The sequence below is a fragment of the Salminus brasiliensis genome, chromosome 17 (genome assembly GCF_030463535.1).
Source record: "Salminus brasiliensis chromosome 17, fSalBra1.hap2, whole genome shotgun sequence".
Classification (NCBI taxonomy): Eukaryota; Metazoa; Chordata; class Actinopteri; order Characiformes; family Bryconidae; genus Salminus; species Salminus brasiliensis.
In genome coordinates this window covers 11,105,682-11,128,765 of record NC_132894.1, presented here as the reverse complement: position 1 = coordinate 11,128,765, position 23,084 = coordinate 11,105,682, and the positions used below count along the sequence as shown (strand labels likewise).

General features: G+C 39.2%; 2 protein-coding genes across 2 annotated transcripts; one reads left to right on the top strand and one right to left on the bottom strand.

Moving 5' to 3' along the window:
- Positions 1–67: 67 nt before the first annotated feature.
- On the top strand, positions 68–2,580 carry lsm4 (LSM4 homolog, U6 small nuclear RNA and mRNA degradation associated). The gene is made up of 5 exons (XM_072660461.1): positions 68–205; positions 1,056–1,097; positions 1,257–1,355; positions 1,639–1,822; positions 1,942–2,580. Exons 1-5 carry the CDS (start codon positions 203–205, stop codon positions 2,040–2,042), a joined length of 429 nt encoding a protein of 142 aa, XP_072516562.1. The 5' UTR covers positions 68–202; the 3' UTR covers positions 2,043–2,580.
- Positions 2,581–4,225: 1,645 nt separating this feature from the next.
- On the bottom strand, positions 4,226–21,813 carry rab3ab (RAB3A, member RAS oncogene family, b). Its single transcript, XM_072660929.1, has 5 exons — positions 21,730–21,813; positions 11,224–11,451; positions 9,079–9,197; positions 7,474–7,598; positions 4,226–7,203 (listed from the first exon to the last, which is right to left on the bottom strand). The coding sequence occupies exons 2-5, from the start codon at positions 11,449–11,451 to the stop codon at positions 7,013–7,015; spliced, it is 663 nt and encodes a 220-aa protein (XP_072517030.1). The 5' UTR covers positions 21,730–21,813; the 3' UTR covers positions 4,226–7,012.
- Positions 21,814–23,084: the final 1,271 nt, after the last annotated feature.

The following is a 23,084-nucleotide window of genomic DNA, read 5'->3' as shown; positions in this document are numbered from 1 at the left end:
AACGCACGAAAATGCAACTTTTATTTTGAATTTTCGCCGGGCTGCACAGTAATAACCCGGATGAAAAGTAGCGGCGCAGAGAAGGATGAGGCTTGAGCTGCTTGATGTTGAACTGAAAGTTTGGCAAAATATTGACCTCAGATTTCAGCGGTTGAATTTAAAAACGCAATAAATAACTAGCTAGTTCATTCAGTCAGCCGATATGGTAAGTGTACAATTCGCATTTAGCTGCACTGGAAATTTTACACCAAGCGCTGGCTAGTGCTAGATAGCTACCGAACACCGGTCTAGTGCAGTGAACAGTAGCCTGCTAGCTAGCTGGCTAAAGCTAAAGCTGGCTAACTAACGTCAGTTCGTGGTACAAAGATTCTAAGGTCGCTTCTCCAATTAACTTTCTGTATTGAATGGCAAAACAAGCACACCCTGCATCAGTAATGTTCAGAAATCTTTAGCACGTTCCCAAATCTGTTAAACCCTCAGGCTAAAAGCTAGCTAATGCTAATAGAAGCTCAGGATGTGAGCGCTTGAGGTGATGTAGCTAGCTGGCCAATGATGCACAGATTTTAAGGTTCGGTACGATTTAGGAGAGCACTAGCGAGCTTAGACTCGATAAGTCGATTCTGTGTTTTTAAAATGTCTTGATTCTAATGAGTTACACTATATACTACACAGATCTGGTCGACGATTGCACTGTAGCACCGTTTCTGGTAAAAAAAAAAAAAAAATACAACTGATCTATAAAAACACAACAATGGACAGCAATAGTTGGACAACATGAACAACATATAAGTGGACCCTGCAAAACACAGAAGGGTGAAAGCATAGCAGTTTTACTTTCCCATGAAGGATTGTTGAAATTATTTCTTTATTTAAAACATTACAATACATTATTGCTATTGTGATCTTATATGCTGTTACAACCTTCACCATATACCAACCTTTCACTAAAAAGAGAGCGTAATATGTAATAAGTATGTTTTTTTTTTTAATAGTTTAAGATTTTCATGCTATACCATGCTGTAATGGATAAAACTGTTGTTTTTTTCCCCCTATAGCTTCCGCTATCTTTACTGAAAACAGCACAGAACCACCCTATGGTAAGTACAAAGGTTTTTAATACCAATTCAGTAACATTGTAAACTAAATACATATTGTCAGGGTCCATTTACCTTGAAATGTTTAGCTTTTTAAGGAAGATGAAGAAGTGTTACTTTCCACCAGAAAACTACCTGAATAATGTGTCTACCCAATTCTAGCTGGTGGAGCTGAAGAACGGGGAGACATACAACGGTCACCTGGTCAGCTGTGACAACTGGATGAACATTAATCTACGAGAAGTCATCTGTACCTCTCGAGTAAGTAGAATCACCAGTTTTACACCTACCTTGTAACTTCACTCATCGGTCAGTTTGTCAGGTACACAGTCACAATTTGTCTGGTACCAGTATCACTCTATTGTAAATGGTCCAACACCCAAATAATATCTGGTTAATGATAAAATGGTAAAACAAGGTATGCGAAGGTAAAGTTGTATCTAATAAACTGGTGACTCAGTTTTTACATTTTGAAAATGGTCGTTTCAGGCAAAAAAAGGGATGAAATAACCAAGTCTAACTGTGTTTGTATGTCTTTGTGCAGGATGGAGATAAGTTCTGGAGGATGCCTGAGTGCTACATCCGGGGAAGCACTATCAAATACTTGCGAATCCCTGATGAAATCATTGACATGGTAAAAGAGGAGGTTCTCTCCAAGGGCCGTGGCAGGGGTGGCATGCAGCAGAACAAACAGCAAGGAAAGGGCAGAGGAGGTGGCGCTGGCCGAGGTAAAATAAGATGGCCATGTGGCGAGAAAGTGAATGGGTGGTGTTTTCAGTCAGTTAAGAGCTCAAATTAAAAAGTGAAGTATTGTAATCTTGTAATCTTGTATTTATTTTTTTCTTAGGTGTATTTGGTGGCCGGGGAAGAGGGATGCCAGGTACTGGCCGTGGACAGCAGCAAGACAAAAAACCTGGTAAACCACAGGGAGTCAAAAACCAGCACTGAACACACAGTACCTTCCCCCTTTTTGTCTTAAGCCATTGATTGTTATTCTCACCAGAAGTACACTGCTACCTTCTAATGTCATCATTGCATTGCAATACCTTTTGTCCTCCCCCATGATCTGATTTTAATGCAGCAGTTTAATTTCTTTGGTATAGATTGGCATATTAAGTTACTTTTGCATCACATGTATCCAGGGGGCTTTCTATAGTAAATAAAAATATGTATGTTTCTTCATAGTACATGTGATATGCAAACAAGAAGATTTCAGGTTTCAGGAAACGTCTTTCATAGACGGTCACCTAGGAAAAGAAATAAGTTTCATTTAAATGTTCAGGATGCCCTGGATATTTCCAATTTTAAGTTGAATTCCTCATATACAAAAATGGCATCCATTGTGTCACTGTAACATTTTTAATTTCCTCTTTGGATTCTGGTCTCTGTTTAACTCTTTGGTTTCTGGTTTTACCACCTGATTTGTCTATTTTCACTTGAATTATGAGCAGTGGACTTATCAATAAACATTTTTTGTTAAAAAAAATTATCATTTCAGTTTATTCTAATATATATTTCCATTCTTTTCTATTGGGCATAAAAATGAAAATTAGAGCACTAACAGCAAATCCATGGTTTTCATGTAGGAGTAAAAATAAAATGCCATACCTTATGGTTTGCAATTACAGTATAGCACCCTCTTCAGGTGAGCTTAAGGATTAAGACCAGAATTTAAGTTTAAGGTTAAGATTTTCACATTTCTGCAAACAGCTGTTCAGAGCAGTCTGGTATAAAGTACATCATTCTAGAGAAAACGAAGTGCTAAAGATAATATTTTGAAGTATTTTATAAAAAATATATAAAAGAAAGGTATCGCATGAAATGGTTTTGGACAACCATCAAGCCATCTCCATCTTCGTCTCTTTTTGGGGGTGTGTTGGCAAACGTGTGCTGTAGCCGCTTTCGGTTCTGCTTTATTTTGAGTTTCTGACTTGAGTCAAATTTTAGAAAAAGAAACTTAAGTTGGACATAAAAATGTGCATAATTGTAAAATAATTTTTATTTCACTGCCTCAAACAGAAGGCACTGTAAGCTATAACAGTATTTTCTGATCATATGCTGTATTGGGATTTGTTTGGTGTAGTAATTCATGAAAAATTGTCTTTCACTTTCTGATATGGTCAGTTATTTGGTCAGTGCAATTAGTTTGACTCCCATAATGTACAACTTTAAGGTAAAGGTTAATAGCTAACTGGGGTTCTGCTGCTAATTAATGTTTATTTGTTGTTCTTGTTAGATAAAGCTCTAAGACTTGACCTCTCAGTTTTGTGACATTACAAGTACATATTCACAACCTGAGAAAGTGTTTTACTTCAGCCTCAAGGTCTAGTTGGCTAATACAGAAAAAGCTAAGTAGCTTCAGCTCAGTGTCAAATATACAGCACCTACATTCTTCAGTTAAATTGTGTCTTCTGGTTAACATCTTGTTTGCAGGAGTTAGACTGATGTTTAGTTTATTTATGAGCCAGTAGAACAGGATTGGTTGAATACAGCAAAAATTCCTAATGGTTGTGTGGTGTATTTGCTGTGTATTGTAGTGAGCGAACATAAATGACTGAAAAGCAGAGGTTGGGATGCAATCCTGTGCCACCGGAAGCTGTACAGCACGACAAATAGCATGAATATTAACCAATATTTTATCTTCCTATGCATCCTGCCCTGCACTTGTCAATGTGAGACATTTAGAACAGGTCAAAAATGAAGACCAGTATTTAATCCAGTATTTAGATATTCAAAATATGCATTAATTTACAAATAGCAGATTAATAAACAATAAACAATAATCAATTGATCAATACACCTAAAGTAAACAGTTTCTGCAATGAGCTGCTAAGAATCAGCTGAACTTTTCTCTCTGGCTGTCAGAAAAACACTACAATCCTTCTCTACAGTTTATCCTCCTTCATAAGTCACCTGATCACCCTGTCTCCCTGTTTCCATGGCAACAGCTGATGCAGGCCTCGTTTTGACGTCATACCCCCCTCCCTCAAAGGGAATGAGCTATTCTCATTCCCTTTGAGATATGAGATCACAGACAAGAAAAGCTTGTCCTCTGGTGCCCTCTAGTGCAGCTCTGTTCATTTCTATATTTATATGTATAATCCGAAGTGTCTAACAACAAGAAATGTGAGTTCATTTTACAGCACAAACCTTTATTTATTTATTATTATTTTATTTTTTTCATTTCAGTAAATTCCACAACATAGACAGTTGGTTTGGTAAATTTCACCACTGAACATTTGACACCATACCCCTTATTGTATTTCGAGTAAATTTACTACTGCATAATAGTTGATCTTTTTCTTGAACGTACACTGAAGTCCCATATTAGAAAAGGAAAATTAGAAAACAGAAGAAGTAGAAAAGAAAGAATCACAATGAAGCATATCAGATACAAATCAGAGAGTGCAGATAACCCAGGTCCAACAAACCAACAAAAGTAAAGAGGCTAAAGCAATCGAAATGCAAAAGCAACGAGCAGGTGTTTTGCTACAGAAACTTCTCAGCAAGGTTCCAGTGTTCAGGAGGATGTGATAGGGAGCACGGAACGTTTGCTTCCGGGTTCGGAGCAGTTTCACACAAAGCTCACCAGCTTTGCTATGATCCTAGCAAAGTAAAGCAGTGCAAACAGGCCAAGGACACAGAGGGCTTGCCTGGCTGCTTCATGGTGTCATACTGGTGGCCTCTGTTCTCCTGTTCCGATCATCACTGGACATTCTGACTGAAATGCCATCACACACATTTAAGGAGCATTCCTGCAAATCAGTGAGTTTCAATTTACCAGGATTTTTAATTTTTTTTGCAATTTCCTTGAATTCCTCTCACTCCTGGAAGGATGTAACAAAACAATGAATAATACTTTAAAAGATATTTTCTCAATATTGCTTTGTAATAAAGTGACACATTCATTCACAAGCAGGCATACACAATAGCAATAAAGCACATACTTTAAATAATTTAGATTTAGTTTTTTTTTTTTTTGTTGTTGTCTTTTTTATCTCTTCTTGTTTTACCCAGAGTCAATACAACACAATTCACACAGAAAACTAAAGACTCCAATATATTTACAATAGTTTTCAGGAAGACAGCATAGCAAAGGAAAAAAAGCTGGGAATTATCTGGTTGGTAGTAGGGGTGGGCAATATGACGATATTTTATCGTGATACACAACATGATTTTCTGAACTTACTGCACATTTCCTTGCAGTGTAATTCGTCTGGTTCAGTTAGATGAAGTGCAGCAGATTTTACATAAAAATTACTGTACCAAGTACAGGACAGTATTTGTTATGACTACTTTTTCAGTATCTGCTGCTACTGATGCATTTTGCCTGCGACCATATGTATCGCCATAAATATCGTTTATCATAAAACTGCCTTTAAATATCGTGATATAATATTTTTACCATATCGCCCAGCCCTAGTTAGTAGTACAGGGGAAGTTCACTGAAGTCACAAAAATGTTATTTAGGCGCACTGGGTTCTTGTTTGCCGTCATCGCCTTATGTTTTTAATAATGCCTAGATTAGGTATGTCTACTAACAGTCCTGACTATCAGCCTTGTGACATTACAAATACACATTTACACCATGAGAAGATGCTTTCCTCAACTTGGCTCTTGCAGCACAGCGTAGAAATGAATGCCCTGCACTGGTTTGGACCTTAAATCTGGGTCAGATCGTAAAATAAAGGATGGTTTTAGGGGTTTGAATCTTTAAAGGAATACTCCAACATTTTTTGTCTTTATCTAGAGCATAACATTAACGCAGACATAATTTTTTGCCCTGTACTTTGCAAAAGAAAACGAAAAGCAGTGATTCAAGACTCATTTATAATAGTTGCTTGAGCTGCAGCTCCTGTCCACTGGATTCTACTATACATGTATTTTGAATCATTTCTCTTTTCTAAATACAGGGAAAATACTACTTGACAGTAGAAAAACGCTGGACTATTCATTTACAAGTGGCAGAAGAGAAGTCCTGCTGCTACTACATCGTGACTGCAAGAACACATACTGAAGTGTCTGTATCTAAATCAACAGTGCAATCTTAAAACTATGCGCCAAAATGGCTTCATTTCCTTCCATGCATTTTTTACACTGAGGAATACCTGTGGATGACGGTTGAATTTCACAAGTCTCATGAAGGAGGTAAGATCAAGCAGTTCAGTGACTAAAGGTACACCTACAATTCGGCAAGAGAGGTTTGTGAGGAGCGATGCAAAGGATTACCACAAAAACATTAACATGACTTCTCTTGTTTTCTTCATAATTCTCTGAACGATGTCGTTTTCAAAAAAACTTGCTTTTTTCTGAATATGTTACTATATCTGTATCAATTAAATACTGCACATTGTCTATATACACATTTCGAATAAATATACAGAAATTTTTCCTCTATTCTTTGTTCGTAATTCACTTAACAAAAGGAGAGTGTGAGAACAAAAGAAGAAGAAAAAAATAATACAAAAATGTAACGAAATGAAAGAAAGGTAAAACAAAAAAAAGATACAGAAGAGGTGGAAAAAATGGCACACAAAGGCCAGAAGAAACAGAGCGTTTAGCAAAGAAGCTAACACACAAAGTCATGATTTGTGCTTCGCCAAACTTAATGGGTCTTAAGGTCTTAATTTTAAAATCTTAAAGTATCTTAAAGTGTAATATGGCTTTTCCTCACCACGTCTAAGACTGTGGCGGGCAGCAAAGTGGACGTACTGATAAAAATAGTGTCACGGGGTTCGAAAATTAACTTACAATCTCAAAATGAACCAAAAAGGCAGACGAGGAATGCGTACTGTGGGAGGAGCTAAGGTTAGAATTTGTATTTTAAACTCTTTTTAATGTTTTTAACCTATTTTCCTGGATGTGGTAGCGTAGGGCAGTGTATTTGGAAAGGCTGGGGGAGAGGGATATTTGAGCTTTTAGCACGCACAGTCCTGGTGTGGAGCGGCAGGCTGCTCGGTCAGCTGCGGCCCCTGTTTGGCCCCTGTGACGGCGGGGTCAGCAGCGTCCAGACTCTCGGACATCTTCTCGCAGATGATGTCCACCAGTCGCTCGAACGTCTGCTTTACATTGATGTTGTCCTTGGCGCTGGCCTCGAAAAACTCAAAGCCTAGAGCAAAGAGAAGTTCCAAACTAAAATGAAGTCCTGCACTGGATACCTAAATTACATAACTGCTCAAATTATGGAAGTTGCTGTATAGGATTCTAACATTTGGAGCATTAATGAACTTGTGAAGAATGTGGCCTACAGCTGAGATGGAAACTTGGAATTTACGTCCCATACAAGACAAGGCCCTCTCCTCACTCAAAGGTATTCAAGCTATCAGATGTAGGATTAAGGGGTTAAACAAATGCCTTGAATAAGAAAAATGTAACTTACCAAGATGTTCAGAGAGTTGCCGTCCCCTCTCAGCGGCGACCACCCTTTCGTCCTCCATGTCACACTTGTTGCCCACCAGAAGCACCTGGGCATTATCCCATGAATATGTCTTTATCTGTGTAGACCTGTTCGATTAAAGAGACATTGGTATTTAAGGCAGTTAATAGAGCTTTATAATAACTAAAGGTTTGGGAGAAGGATCACATCCAAAATTTAACCCCCATCACCACCCCAATCCTTCTAATTCAACTTATGCTCAGGGATTCTCAATACAATGAACGGCAAGTTGGGACTGGTGTAGTTGGTAGTACTGATATGGCAAGTTTGACTCACGAGTACAAACTCCCAAGGACGGGAAGATGCTCTACGGTAATTCGGAAATTGCAGCGTGGTGCATAATGCATTGTGGGATATTTGGCTGTGTCCGATAGCGGTAGCCTTGATAGCGTGAATGGAACAAGAACACATCCGGGTATTTGGACTGTACTTGGCTAGATGTGAACTTTTGAATGTAACAGTACACAGGAACACAAGTACAGACAAGTACATACTCTGCAAAATGATTGTTTTACTTTTAGCGCCCTTATTCTACATTCCAAAAAACAGCACAAGGTTTACTATGCTATTTAAACTAATATGTAAATTGTATCTTTGCTGATTGGCTGTCTGTACTGTGCAATCTAGACAAAAATACGCTGAGCTAACAGTTACAGGACAATTATTTTTAGTCATTAAGATACAATCAAAGTCGTAAATGCACAGTTTTTGAGTTAGAGGTTTTCATAGTGGGGGTGACAGGTACCAGGTGAACCACAAAAAACTTCTTTATAACAAACACACTGCCTGGTGCCACTGTTCTACAATAGTTCTGACATAATCTTTTGGCCTAAAAGGCCAGTTGTTTCTTCCGAAATAGTTTCTTCTGAAATCAAGGGTACTTTTGTTGGAGTAACAGTCTCTACTGTCCAGGGAAGGCTTTCCATACTAAATTCTGAGGTGACAAGGCAGTAACAAGAGCATTATTGGGGTCAGGGTGTTGGATAAACACCACCCCACCTCATCTTCAACTCCCCAAACCATCTCAAAAGCACATGATGGAGCACCGCCCGTCATTCCAGAGAACATAGTTCCACTGCTCCACAGCTCAATGCTGGAGAGCTTCATGCCCCTCTAGCCCAAGCCTGGCATTAGGCATACTTCAAAGGTTCGTGTTTATCTGCTCCAGAGTCATATTCTATTGGCAATACTCCTCTCCAGGGACTAGACAAGCAGTCTGTGTGCATTCACACATCTGTGTCAGCAATGGGTGCAACTTAAAGTAGTGGAATGCATTCATTAGGACATGTGTCCACAAACATTTGGACATACAGTGTATGTGCATGCCTGGAATGTGTCATTCAGATTTGACCAGTGATATTTTAAATGTGATTTTGAAATGTCAGCCTGGTTTTCAGGTTTGGGTTTATCAGTCTCTCCCCACTGAAGACGACAGGTGCTTGGTCTGTGTGTAAAATAGTTGTTTATGGAGATGCTGCCAAGATATGAAGACAAATGACCCAGGCAACAGGGTTGGAAAGCAGATTCTAGGGTTTGGAAATCACTTACCAGTCCTGTACAGCAGCAAAAGACTCTTCATTGGTGATGTCATACATGAGGATGAAGCCCATGGCTCCCCTGTAGTAGGCTGTGGTGATGGTCCTGTAGCGTTCCTGCCCTGCTGTGTCCTAATCAGCCAAACACATCGGTTACAAAGACAATTGTTGAAACTGATTGTGTGATTAAATGAAAAAGCATCTCAACGTGGAAACGTTGGTCGTTAAACCAGACAGCAACTTAAAGTTGTGCACCTCAGGCTACTTTTTCACCATGTAGGAAACCAAATAAATCACTCAACACCATACATAGTTGTAGCCACCTCAAATGAAAAAAGTGGTCCTCCTCAGACTCAAGTCACTCGTTTTAAAGAAAGAGACAAAACAACAATCATGTAGTTGGAATAGCAAGTACTATAGATTAGGGCTGGGCAATATGACAATATTTTATTCTATGGTGATAAATTTAGTTATTGTTATACACTATAAGCCTTTCTAAGCATATCAAGAATACAATTAGTTCTTTATAAACACTGATCAGCTGCAGGTTTTATTACAAACAGTGTAATTATACTGGTTAATTAGATGAAACCTGGATTTGCCTGGACCTAGATTTGCCACCATGGTTTAGCGCTACAATTCAAATGCACTCATTATTTGACATGAATACAATATTTGACACTAATACAGTTCAGTTTTTTAATTACAGTAACTGTGATATACTGCTTTATACACTATATTGCATTAACATCAGGATAATTCACTGCATTACATTATTTAGTGTACAAAAATCCAGGCCTATGATCAGTGATGATAAGTAATTCATTTGTAGTGTATGAATGCAGACAGAAGACGATGTGTGTAACGTTGAGGCCATTGACATCCCATAATGTAATGTAAAAAAAACCTGAATACTGATGCAAGAAAAGACAGAAGAAACATGTTATATCTATGGGTATCAGTTTAAATACTGACACATTCGATTAAGTTTTTGATTGAGAATCCAACTTTCAGCTCTGAGCTATCCACATAGCAACTCTCTCAGTCTGTTGTGCCATCCAAGGTTACAGCTCCCATGCTGGTAAGCAACTAATGCTAAGGGGACCTATTAGGTTACCACAAGAGCTGTAATGAACAGGAGCAGGACTGTTTCCTGTCTCCATGACACTGAGCCCTGTCTTGCAACTCAGTACCTCATAAACAAGCCCTGTGCTAAAAGAATACATTTCCCATCTGTCTCTACATATGCTTCAATAAAGGGGGATTCTAACCCTTGGAAGTCTTGGTTGGTTAGATCATTTGCTTAAGATTTCATATACATTATTTAATTACTTAAAATAGTTAAGTTAATGACTACATTATTAATCATATTATTTACATAATAAATAAGACAAAGATGGACTTGTTTAAATCTGCACTTCTGACATGCGCCAATGTCAAAATGTTTCCAGTGAGATTTCACACACATCAACACTGTTTTATCAAGTTCGAATTATAACAGGATACTGCCTCTTTCTTTACAACCAGCACCACTGGCAGACCAAAAGTGTTATTACAAACTTCAATTACCAAAGAATAGCCCCACCGGTTTGTACAGGCGTTCCTGTAGTTAAGCCTTTTGGCATTAAAGGGGTTAATGTGTGTGCCATGTAGGCCATGTAGGGACATAGAACAGTTCATGAACAGCTGTATTATTAAGCAACACAGCACGTTTGTTTACCGCCATATGCAATGAAACACAGGCAATAAAGCCCTTAAAGAACTGCTCTGCAGCATGTAGTGGATAATGTGCCTAATGGACCTTCGCTGAGCTCTTTCTACTCTACGAATGGGGAGGAGGGGCCATCACCAAAGACCCTAGGGAGCTTGTGCTCTGCTGTGTGCTATTCTGATTGGCTGTGAGTCTAGACCATTGGCTGCTGCTAGGTTTCTGATCATCTAACGTCACATGGACCATGATGTTTTTGAATATCTGATGTTATTGAATATCCCATCCCCACCCCCTTTAAAAAAACAAAACAAAACAACAACAGTTATTTAATCTAATATATAAAAATATATTTTTAATACCATATATATATATATATATATATATATTTGATATCCCACCCACAGTGCCACTAGTGACCTAACATCTGAGAAGGAGATGAAATCTCACCCAGATCTGCAGCTTGATCCTCTTGTCATTCCTGTAGATGGTCTTCACCTTGAAGTCGATGCCTACTGTGCTAACAAAGGCTGGAGTAAAGGAGTCGTCAGCGTAGCGGAACAGAAAGCTGGTCTTTCCCACACTGCTGTTGCCAATGATCAGGATCTTGAACATGTAATCGAAGTTCTGGTCAGAAGACTCCTTTTGGCCATAACGGTTATCTGTAGCTGAAGCCATCTGAGAGAAAACCAAAAATAAAAGATGGAAACTTTGTTTATCAGGATTCAAACGGATATCTCAAAGACAGCAGACAAGTGATGTAATCCTACGAAACGATTTGATTGCTGGTATCTTTAATATCTCTACTTAGGTATTTGATCCATTAATTGTGAAATGTTCACACAACATGAAGGGGCAAGTTAATTTTTTAAATTAAGCAAGTTTATGCAATTATGCAAACTAAAAGTCGGAACGTCCAAAAAAGCAGCAATAGAGGCCCAAAAAAACCAAACCAAAGACCAGCAGTGTTTTGCATACTGTGCTGGACCAAAAACAAAAGTGTGCCAGGACTAATTACCGTCACTGTCCAATAAAAAACCTGTATCTCCAAAATGGTGACTTTATAAAATGAGCTTAACTTTGAATGGAAGTCAAATTAAAATGTAAAATAAGAGTTTAGTCTACATCATTTAGAGCATTTCCATTGGTCCATTCATCCAGAATTATTTACAAAGTGAACAGAGCAGCTACAGGGTTCAAACCATGTAGAAAACTAAAAACAGACAAAATGGAGGCTTGTTTTTTTTATTGGACAATGTTGTACTCTCTTTGTACTGAAATATCAGTACATATATGTTCTTTGAGCACTATCCACGTAAATTGCCACATACTTTATCACAATAACGATAAAATAATGTCATGTTGCCCACCAAAATATGCAAGGTTTTGTTTTGACAGAAGATGTACAAACAGGCTTCACCAGCTTCTTTATTTTATATCTAATAATATCAGAGAGATGAACTGAAATCTGATTTCATTCAGAACCTGATACTAAATGTGGCCAATTTGGCAAAAATATACCACTGTGCTTGAAGAGTTATTTTTGTATAATGCGTTCTAATGGTTTGCAAACTCTCCAGTCTGTTTAGGCACAGGAAAAAAGGCCGGTGTTCGTACTCAGCCCTGGCTCTGTAAATGGGAAACAACTTGGCTCAGGCCCAAGAAACACAACACTATTCCAGGCGATCAACAACAGGGGGCATTCGTGCTCATACACAGAGTGGGGCAGGGGAGACTGTGTATCTGGCATTAGCTAGCTATGTGTTGAACTACACACATGGTCAAGGAGACACAGCCAAGAATCAGCCAAAAAGTAAAAGATCGATGAACAAAAGCTGAACAAAAGGTTCTTAGATCAGACGAGGGTGAAGACATGTGGAAAGGCGTTTGGGCAGCGAAGAGACCTCTGAATGTTTAAAGGTATGAGGTTGTTGCTCTGTTCTTGCTGGATAGGTTGGCAACTTTAACTTAGATCAGTAATAGATCAGTATGGTTTGTCCCGTTTGTGAATGTTTGCAATAGATCATCACAACTGGTTTGCTTAGCAGCAGCAATTGTAGTAACAGTTTACTAATGCTAATCCAGCTAAAGCTAATTACTTGACATGACGTTCTTGCTAACGCTATATGCTGGTAGTTGATTGTACAACATTTGCGTAGGGTTTTATGGCCACGAAGATCTGGGGAGGTGGGGCGGAGCTTCTGAATGAGCACTGAAGGGAGGGGTGTGTTTATTTTGATGTTGAGGTCAAATATAAACAGTTGTTTTTCAGAATCCTGTACAGCTCCTTTAATATGTGGCACACTACATCACAACCATGATATACCATAATGTAATCACTACTCAGATATTCAATATGCTGCACTGGGCTCCAGCAGCTTGGTTTTAACAGGACTGTAACAATTTCGGCATGGTTTGCCATTAAGTATGTATATTATACCTCAATATCAAACTCTGTGAGCGTCAGTGTAAACTAAATACCCTCTGATCAACTCTTACAGATGCTCAAATATCAAAATTAGCCAAAATGATGCTCTCAAAAGCCATCATGATAACAATGTCACAGCATCCAACCACTCAACCCTAGAGGATGAAACCTACTTTACAGAGATCTGCTTTTTCAACACATACAATGCAGGCCCAGTCTCAGAGTGTGATTTAGCACTCTGAGAGACTGGATAAAGCTGGAGTAAAACTCTGTGCTGTAAACTATTAAATCTAAAAGCACCTCCATCAATCTTAAAGGGCTATTCATCAGGCCTTACCATAGCTGCGAGCAATAAATTGATGAGACACTCAGCACAATCAATTATCACCAAGTGGCATGGAAGAAGTCCATCACTTCCATTTGGCTTTTCCACAGAAAAACACTGATTGATTTCCTCTGTGATACTGAATATACTGTCAGCATAACTAGTGTAACTCCACCTTTCCTCCAACTGTCTATTCCAAAGACAGCTTAGGAAAAAAAACTATTTGTTTGGAAGGTTTTTATAAAGGTTTTAGAATATATTAACCCATCTCAAATATTGTATATTTTATTACCCCATCTGTTACAAGTCTTTAGGCTCTTTCAAAAGCAAACCTTTCGAGTTTCTTTAAGCTAACATGATTATATGATTATAGATTAGCTTGTTTTAAGTTTCTTTCATAAACTTTATAGGGCCTTATGGTGTGCAATACATTTACATTTATGGCATTCAGCTGACACTCTTATCCAAAGCAACTTACAGTATAACTGACAATATAGTATTACAGAGAAGGGGCAATACAGTGTTAGGAGTCTTGCTCAAGGACTCTAATTGGTGTAGCACTGAACAGTTACCCAGACCAGGAATCGAACCCCACTCTTCTACATGGTGGCAAGTAGTAATATTATCTGAGCAGTAAGTGTGCCAGTAAAAAGCTATATAAGATTTGAATAAATACACATAAAGATAAAGACAGTGGTCTGTGCTCAGAATGTGCTAAAATTATGGATGTGCAGGTTAGAAGAACACAGTCAGAAGAACACAGGTTTACACCGGCAGACACTGTGTGGATTTGTTCAGTTCCACCAGCAGCTCAACTGATTTACTTTAATGAGGCTGATTAGATAAACTAGGTATTGGATGGAAATGCCAGACTATAAAAGAAATCTGAGCTCAAACAGATGAGTTCTCACTGTGTTTCCAGACTTTTAACACATTAAACATTGACAACCTCAAAACATCTGTATTTTGATACCCCTGGTTATTAAAACATCACCCTGTACAGCATAGGCATGCTCTTAAGTTCATTATTTTAATACACAGCATAGAATAGAATAGCATCGGCTTATCAACAGGACAACCTAAAACCAAACAAATCCCCCGGTGCTACGCTATGCTAACTTACACCTCAGCTCTAATAGCTAGTGAGCAAGGTACATGTTACAGGGTACATGCTGGGGTGACGACAACATGCCTCCAGGTCACGTACCAACAAAAATTAGTCGAGCAAGATGGAAACATTACTCTTCCAGGCTTGAGTAAAAGAGATCGCAGATGCCAGGGCTTGGCATCAATCAAACTTAGCTCTTCCGTGCCGGATCAATATTTGATACAGCGCCATTGGCTCAGGCCCAATCTGTCTCACCAGTGGAATTCTAAAAACAGACCCTGTGATAGTGTTTCTTTGACCTCTGTTTGACTGTGCTAAAAATGATGCCCGGTGCTCGACGGCTGTAAAGCATGGCCAAAGCCTTGACCGGGTCTGTTGCAGTCTAATGCCTGAAAATATACAGTGACCTCTTGGCACGTTTGGGGCAGTTGGCAATTACATAACGGAATCAGAAACAGGATGTTCAACACGAGTTCCTAAGTAAGATATGGCATACGTTGACATGACATTGCATGAGTGTAATGCTATGACTTTTGGATGAAAAAGCTGAAGCTAGACTGTATTAGCCACAGCAACAGAATTTAATGAAAAGGGCTTTTTTCCCACACATATCAGTAAATCTTGATCAAAGAACAATTACTCAAAACATGGAGAGATGAGGTGGCAATAGTAAAAGCAACCACAGGGAGGGATGCGTGATCATAATCAGGATGACTCAGATGGTTGAAAGGCTTCCTGCACCAGCAGACGTTTGAAGGGCCTTCTGACTCAGCCTTAACCTCCAAAGACTTGATGAATAACAGGCTTTGTAGGAAGAATATGTATATCTGCTGATACTGACAGAAGATATGGTATGTATTAGGGCTGGGAAGCTCTAGGCACTTTACGATTTAATTACAATTCAGAGGGATCGATGGATCTTGATGAATTTGTTTCAGACCAAAAAAGAGTTTAGACCAAGCCTTCAACATATGGTTGTAGGGTGAGAAGAGAATGGATGACTGAGGTGAGAGAACTCTGAAAACTTGGACAAGAGATTAGGGCAGTGGGCAATCGACCCTTGATGAACTGAAGTAGGGCTGAGAAACAGGGCTCAGTAAAAGAAAGGGGATAAGGTGATGGTGGGGTTGTTAGATTGGAAAGAGGAAGAGCCTCAATACATAAAAACAAATTGGCTACAAAATATTTATATATAAGGTAATACATTACAAAACATTTATAAAAGGCTCTAATCCTAAAATTTTCAGTTTCTGGGATTAGCTGTTGGTAGAAAAACGTGGGATCAGGCCGTTACATGACTAGTCCAAATTATAAACATGTGCAGTTCCCGACTGTCACAGAAGTGTACATTATAATCTGTAATACGCATACAGATAACGTGGCTGTATCCATAATAACAAATTCATTTTTTTGACATGCAGTTTCCGTTATAAACAGAATCCGAGAAGAAGAAGTGATTCTGGTCCTCTAGACGCACACAAGACACATTTTAACCAGATACAATCATTACTAATCACATGCAGTGGCGAGGTGTGAACAGGTCTTAATTCAGTTAGTTGAAATAGTTGGCTTTGCTTTCACAGGCTTAACCTGGCTGTAGTCAGTTAGTTAGTGCATCCTGCTTTGATTAGCGCTTAGCTGTTAGCAGTTTGCTTGCATGTTTGCGGAGATAGCTAGAGTTAGCTAAATACAGATGGGTTTACAGTGTAGTTAATAGTTAATTATCGTTTTTAAGGTTTACATTTCCCAAGGCTTATTTAGTTATTCATTATTGCTATAAGTTTTAAAACATATTTTAAGGCAAACATTGACAATAAATGTCTGTTGTACATCTGATGTGTCACATGATGCTTACGTTGTAATGTGTATGAAACAGAAAGTAACAAACCATTCAAAAATATATTTTACTATTCACAATGTAACATTATTAATGTCAACTGAATAAATCATTTGATACTGTGATACTGGGAAAACACTGTGATTATTAACACTTTATGATCAATGTCATTCTAAACCGTGACGCATGTTTTTGAGGGAAGCTAGCTAGCTTGCTAAGTGTTTTCACTTAGTGATAGACAAGGGTGGAGGAAAGAGGAGGTGAAACATAAGAATAATAATTAAAAAAAAAAAACATTTAGAGGACGTTTAAGACAAAGGTCAAAGCCCTTACATTATAATGTAAATTTACAGAAAAATAAATGAGGCATAATATACATGGGGACATAAACTAACACTTTCAGGTTGCCGTTAAGGCTCCAAGGCCTACATTTACCTTCAACAGTATATGACAGGGTAAAAAAGACCATAAACATATACAGCATACAGCATATAGTACAACTGCATCACTCCATCTTCTTGGAATCCTTGGACTGATGGCTAGGGTAACCCTCTACACAAAACGACCTATTGTGGACGTTTCCGAAACCTATGGTTGCTGGACAGAGATGCTGTGGGCCAGCTAAGCAAACTAGTATTGGGTTTCGAAGAAACCTGATCAGCAAGTGGCGTCAAAGCAAAGTGGAGCAGCACGCGTTGCTCACTCAGAATCGGACAGGTGCCTACAGGTTAAGTAGAACACACCTGAACCCGTGTAATGCAATGAAGATGGCAAGCTATATTGCTCCTGATAAAGTTTCATTTGTTTTGACCGGCTAGAAGTCCAGCATGATCAAATGAACATCTGCATCTTGTGATGAACAATCTGGAGTGTCAGACACTCAATGCTCATGCAATATTTTTTCATTAAAAACCACGGACCTGGAATTTAGCTATTTCTTTGCTTTTCTTGTATTTTTTCCTTTTCAGATTAAGACTTACTGTCTTTCTAACTGTGTCTTAGGCTGTGTCTGTAACAGAATCCTCTTAATCAAATAACCGTGTGGAAATGACTGTGGTAAAACCAGGGGGTGGGGTGTACTGTCCCTTTGCTTTAAATTTCATCTGACAGCAATTTTTGCCGACCAGAGGACGGGTTTCCCCTAATGCTGGGCGGTATGACCCTACATTCGGTTTACAGTTTAAAAATCTGACTACGGTCCATCTTTCTTACATACTGTAATACAGATACGCCACACAAATGTGCAGAACAAAGTTTAGTGTGATTGAGGCAGATCACAAACAGCTCAAATGCTTAGCATTGTGCTGCTAGCGACAGTAGGCTAGAACACAGACGCTCCTGAATGACCCCTGGGCTGTCGTTGCGTCCGCCTGAGAGGAAAGTAAACCGGCTCGCTTCTTCCGCTAAACCTGCGATTACAGAGGAGAAGCAGATGATCCATAAAAAACTCATTTTAAACACGTTTTAGTTTTCTTTCTAAAGTTCAGTTCATAAACATTCAAAAGATATGTTCTAGAGAATGTAATAATGACAGGTTTATCTATTAAATATTAAAATTTGTTTTACACACTGAAAATACCTTTTGATTATGGATACACCTTTGTTGTTAAATATGTGTAATAGTAGTAAAGTAAGCCACTGCTATCCCATAAAGACATGCTTGCTGTACCTAATAAGATTCTATTTTAAAAAGAAGACCATTTATTAGTGTTTTTATTATTTTTACTTTTACTGTTTTTTACCATTTATTAGTCAATTTTACAGTTTTACTGGCCAAACACTCTACATGTCCAAAAGTCTGTGGACACCCCTTCTAACAAATGCATATGTATATATATATATATGAAAATATCGTGATGTACTGTGATACACATTTTTGGTCATACCGCCCAGCCATAGGTCCCCCATTTGAGATTTAAGGACGGGCGGATGCTGTACAGCAATTTTGCAGTTGGAAGAGTGGCATGATGCGTAATGCATTCTGGGATATATACATTCTGGGATATATAAGTGTCCAAATGTCAAGGCAGTGACAGTGTGTGAAATGAAGCTTAATCTTTGTCTAAGAGAAAACCCACAATGTATTGTGATAATATCGCAATACTCTGATATTTGGTATTTTCTTATACCCTTTATGTAAATAGATAGATTTTCAGCTTCCGTATATGGACGCAATAGCATATTCTGAAGGAAAATGAGCTTTTCCATGACGTGGACCCTTCAGCAATGAGCATCTGAAAGTGGACTATCATGCTCACACTACTCAAACACTCCACCACCTCAGCAAAACACGAAATACACAGCTAGCGACATGACTGTGTGCTATTTCAGGCTAGATCTGTTACAGGATCAGATTCGTTTGTTTCTTCCCTCTGATATCTGATTCCAGCATTTTCTGCTGATATCCGCCTGATACCGATACCCATCCATACTGACGTCATCTCTAATTGATACTGCAAATTAACATAACCTCCTTGACGACCGGTTAATCAAAAACGCCTCAAAAAGCAAGTGAACTACATGCTGGTATGCTGAAAAGCTCTGCACAACACCAAAGCGCCCTGGAGTGCTTCACATTTCAGCGTTTCTCTAGATAACAGAGGGCTCGAGCACCCTAAAAATAGAACCTCACTTTGAGGCGCACACAGTGTGAGCCAGCGACTTTATTGGTGAGACCAAACGCTGCTGCAGAGAAGCACAGTTCCTTCAGGGATGAGAGGCATGAGGACCTTTAGTGTCATAGTGGATTTTGCCAAAAGCCTTTCAGCACTAAGAGTCACAGGACTGTACTATGAACATCTCAGGTTCTTTCACATTCCGGAAATGTGGATAGGGACAGTGATGGTGCTCAACTTAGATGTCTGGATGATGTCCTCTGTCTAGGAACCTTGAACATAATGACTTTTCTGTTGGATCAGGGGTGCTCAGACTAAGACTGAGACAGCCTTAAAGGAATACTCCGGCATTTTTCAACCTAATCTGTCTGCTGCATCTGTAATGTACGGTCGGTTACCACTGAAAATATTTTTGGTATGTTTTCTAACACTAAGAACAGAAAACCCCATGTACTCAAATGTAACACATTTTAATAGAAGTCAATCGGCAGATACTGACTAAACACATTCCCACTGGCCTACAATCCAAGTAATTTTGCGTATGTAGAGATGTATCTCTAAATTACTCTCTAAATTACTGACAACTGGCTTTTTAATGTCGATGTAGCAGACAGAGATTAGAAATACTATCTATTATAAAATAGATGATGAAACATGCTCCCATTGGCTTCCATTGTGTTGCATAGAGTTGCATTATATAGATATATACAGATATACATCTATATATACATTATATAGATATATACAGAATAAAAAATCTAAATGAATGACTACAGTAACTGTAATAATCTATGCAGGATTCCTTTGGGTTTAAACACCCTTGCCTGGTCTTGTAATACTCTACAAAAAGAAGCCAGTGATGTAGCACCTGCACACTACTGGCATCCACTATAAGTGGTACGGTGTACTGCGAGCTGAATGTTGGGACTTTAACCTAAATAAGACATACTTAAATTATTGTCTATAGTAAATGGCTTTATAGTGAAGCTTTGGCATATAAAGATTAGTCTGGAAATCACTGGAGTATTTCACTGGGGACAAAAAAAAAAAAAACTCTCTTAGAATAAAAGCCAGTGGGCAGATGATAATGCACCTCCCCATTGGCTTCTATTGTAAGTGTACTGTGAGTTGAAGGGTTGTCTGTTCTTTTTCTGCACAGGGAAATGTTGCGAAATTATTGTCAGTAGTAACTGACTGTATGATGCAGACGTAGCAGGTTGAAAAAGCCAGGAGTAATTTTTTAAACAGAAGAATAGAAGTCAATGGGCAGATGCTGGAGCTTGTGCCCATTGGCTTCCATTATAAACATACTGTGAGTCAATGGCTTTTCTGTCCGGCCTGTCCTTTTTACATATAGGTAAAAACACTGCAGTTATTGTCCGTGGTAGTCGACATTATGATACGGACGGAGCAAATACAGATTAGGTTGGAACATCCAAGAATATTCTTTTAAAATCCCTTGGACTCTTAGCACACTTGGAACAGAAGTCAATGGGCAGATGCTGGAGCACTATAAACGTTGCAATTATTGTCCAGTGTGGTCGACCTTACAATACAGACGCAGCAGACAGATAGTAGGAGTGTCTCAGGGTATCTCAGTCATAAATACATTTTCTCAGCCAGGTAGAAGGAAAATCCATAAGGATAGCAGACATACAGGACAAGCAATATCTTATGAAGACAGCTGACAATTTGGGATAAGGAATATATATGAAAACAGCTATCTGGAGGGAATATGCTGAAAGCCTTGTTATTACATAGTGCTCTATAAATCTACCCCCCATCCACAACAGCACACAGTATTCTATCACATATAAGAGGTCAATAACGTCAGGCCAGCTCCAACCAACCGGACGAGCTACCAATAAGCGACCGCAGGCTGCTACATTATCTAAAGCTTTAGCGCTGTATTATCACTGAGGCCTTAAAGCAGCCCGACAGAGACATCAGCTAGCTACTACAGCTCCAAGCAGCTGCCAGGCAAAGGCAGAAACGCTGCAGAAACGAGAGCTGCGCTTGCTGTGCGTTGGAAAATGGAGCTGTTATAGGGCGGATGATGGCGGTGGGGGTCGCTCCACGTAATCTTCATCTGGGCCAGGCACCTTACCACACACACACACACACACACACACGCATACACACACACTACTGATACACACATCACTGCATTCCCATTTAATTCAGGAAATAACAGCAAGGGTACACAGAAACCCTGGTGTCTTCTTATGTAACAGCAAGCAAGTGAACATATGGCAAATGCAATTTTGCCTCGTTCTGCTCCCAGTCATATTCTGTGACCACGGATAATGGACCAGGCAGGTTACGAAAAAACACACACACACACACACACACACACTGAGGTACATGCACAAACAAACAAACAAAAAAAAAACCCAACAACAAGCAAACAGGACGACGACCAACCGAACGCAGTAAGAGCCTATAGCAGTAACAGTACAGTGCAGATGTGGACACCCAGTCCAACCCAATAGGATGCTTCTCTTCATGTCAAATGAAGGTTATCCTCTTATTTGAGTCGCGGATCGGTTCGGCTATTACCGCCAACGACCCCCTCACCGCATGCAAATATGCCAATGAACGAAACACACCTAAAAATATCGAGATATGATGGCTTTGCCTTACCGCTGGAGATGTTTTAACGTGTGAATTACGCCAACGCTGCGCCTCTTCCAGCACCTGCAGAACCTTCGACGTCACTTGACAGGCGTGTGACGCGCCAAACGGGCGGAGCCATCGGCGGCGAGAGGGCGTGACTCGGCGCGTCGGCGAGCCAATCGCGGCAAGGCACGGCTCTCTAAAGCGATGTGAGCTGGTGAGACAGCGGTAGCGCCGCAGGCTCGCCATGCATTATGTAGTGGCCTGGCTGGAGCCTCTGTATAATTGATCACTTCTAACAGTCGTAGAAAATCATCTGTTGACTCAGTTTTCGTGTCTTACATGGATGCGAAGGAAGTCCTGGGAAGGATCGTGTTTAGGCAGGAGTCAGGAGTGCATTTCTGAATGGTGACTTGGTGTTTATCTTTAATCTTGTAGGCTGTAGAAGGTGTGTGTGTGTGTGTGTTGTGGAGTCGTGCAAGCTCCTGATCTCCTCTCTCTCTCTCTCATGCCCTGACTGTTATCCTACAAAAACTTGGAAGTTGGAGGAAACCATTTCCAGTGGAAACGTAAAACCCAAACATGTAGCGCCACCCAGTGTTCACTTTTAACTTTGCATGTAATGCAAACTCAGTTTTCTTTACTTTTTCGAGACACTACATGTCCAAATGTTTGTGGACACCCCTTTTAATGAATACATTTAGCTTCATTGCAGATGTGCAAATGAACACACAGCTTAGACGTAATGCCAATAGATTAGGAACATATTGGCACCATGCCTAATGCCAGGAGTGGGCTAGAGGAGAATAAAGCCTCCCAGCATCGAGCTGTGAGGCAGGGGTACTGTGTTTTCTGGAATTATGGTGCTCCATCCAATACTTTTGGGATGAGTTGGAGCTGAGGTTTGGTAGTGGTGATCATCCAACATCCTGACCTTACTATTGCTCGTCACTGAATGCAACCAAATCCTCAGAGACATGCTCTAAAACCTATATATATTATACCAGAAATTAGATTGTTGAAACCAGATTATTATATCACAAATTCAGTCTTAATAGTCAGATAACAGACGACTATGTGAAATTTTGATACCACATTATTATTATTAGTTCAGTTCAATTTGAAACAGCTATTTACACTAGTCAAACAGGATTAAGATTACATTTTTATTTAAGTAAGATAATATTTTAAGTAATTTGACATGTATGTGTGTAATGAGAAATTTGTAAAAAAAAAATAGTGGACCAAACAGATTTCTTACTAGTAAAAACAAGTGAAAAGTTCAGTATGGTAAGCTGTGTTCATAGTTTAGATCTGTAATCATTTGTTTCAAGAAAACTGTTTCTCCCATGAAATGAAATTGGAGGCTATGCATTCTTGCT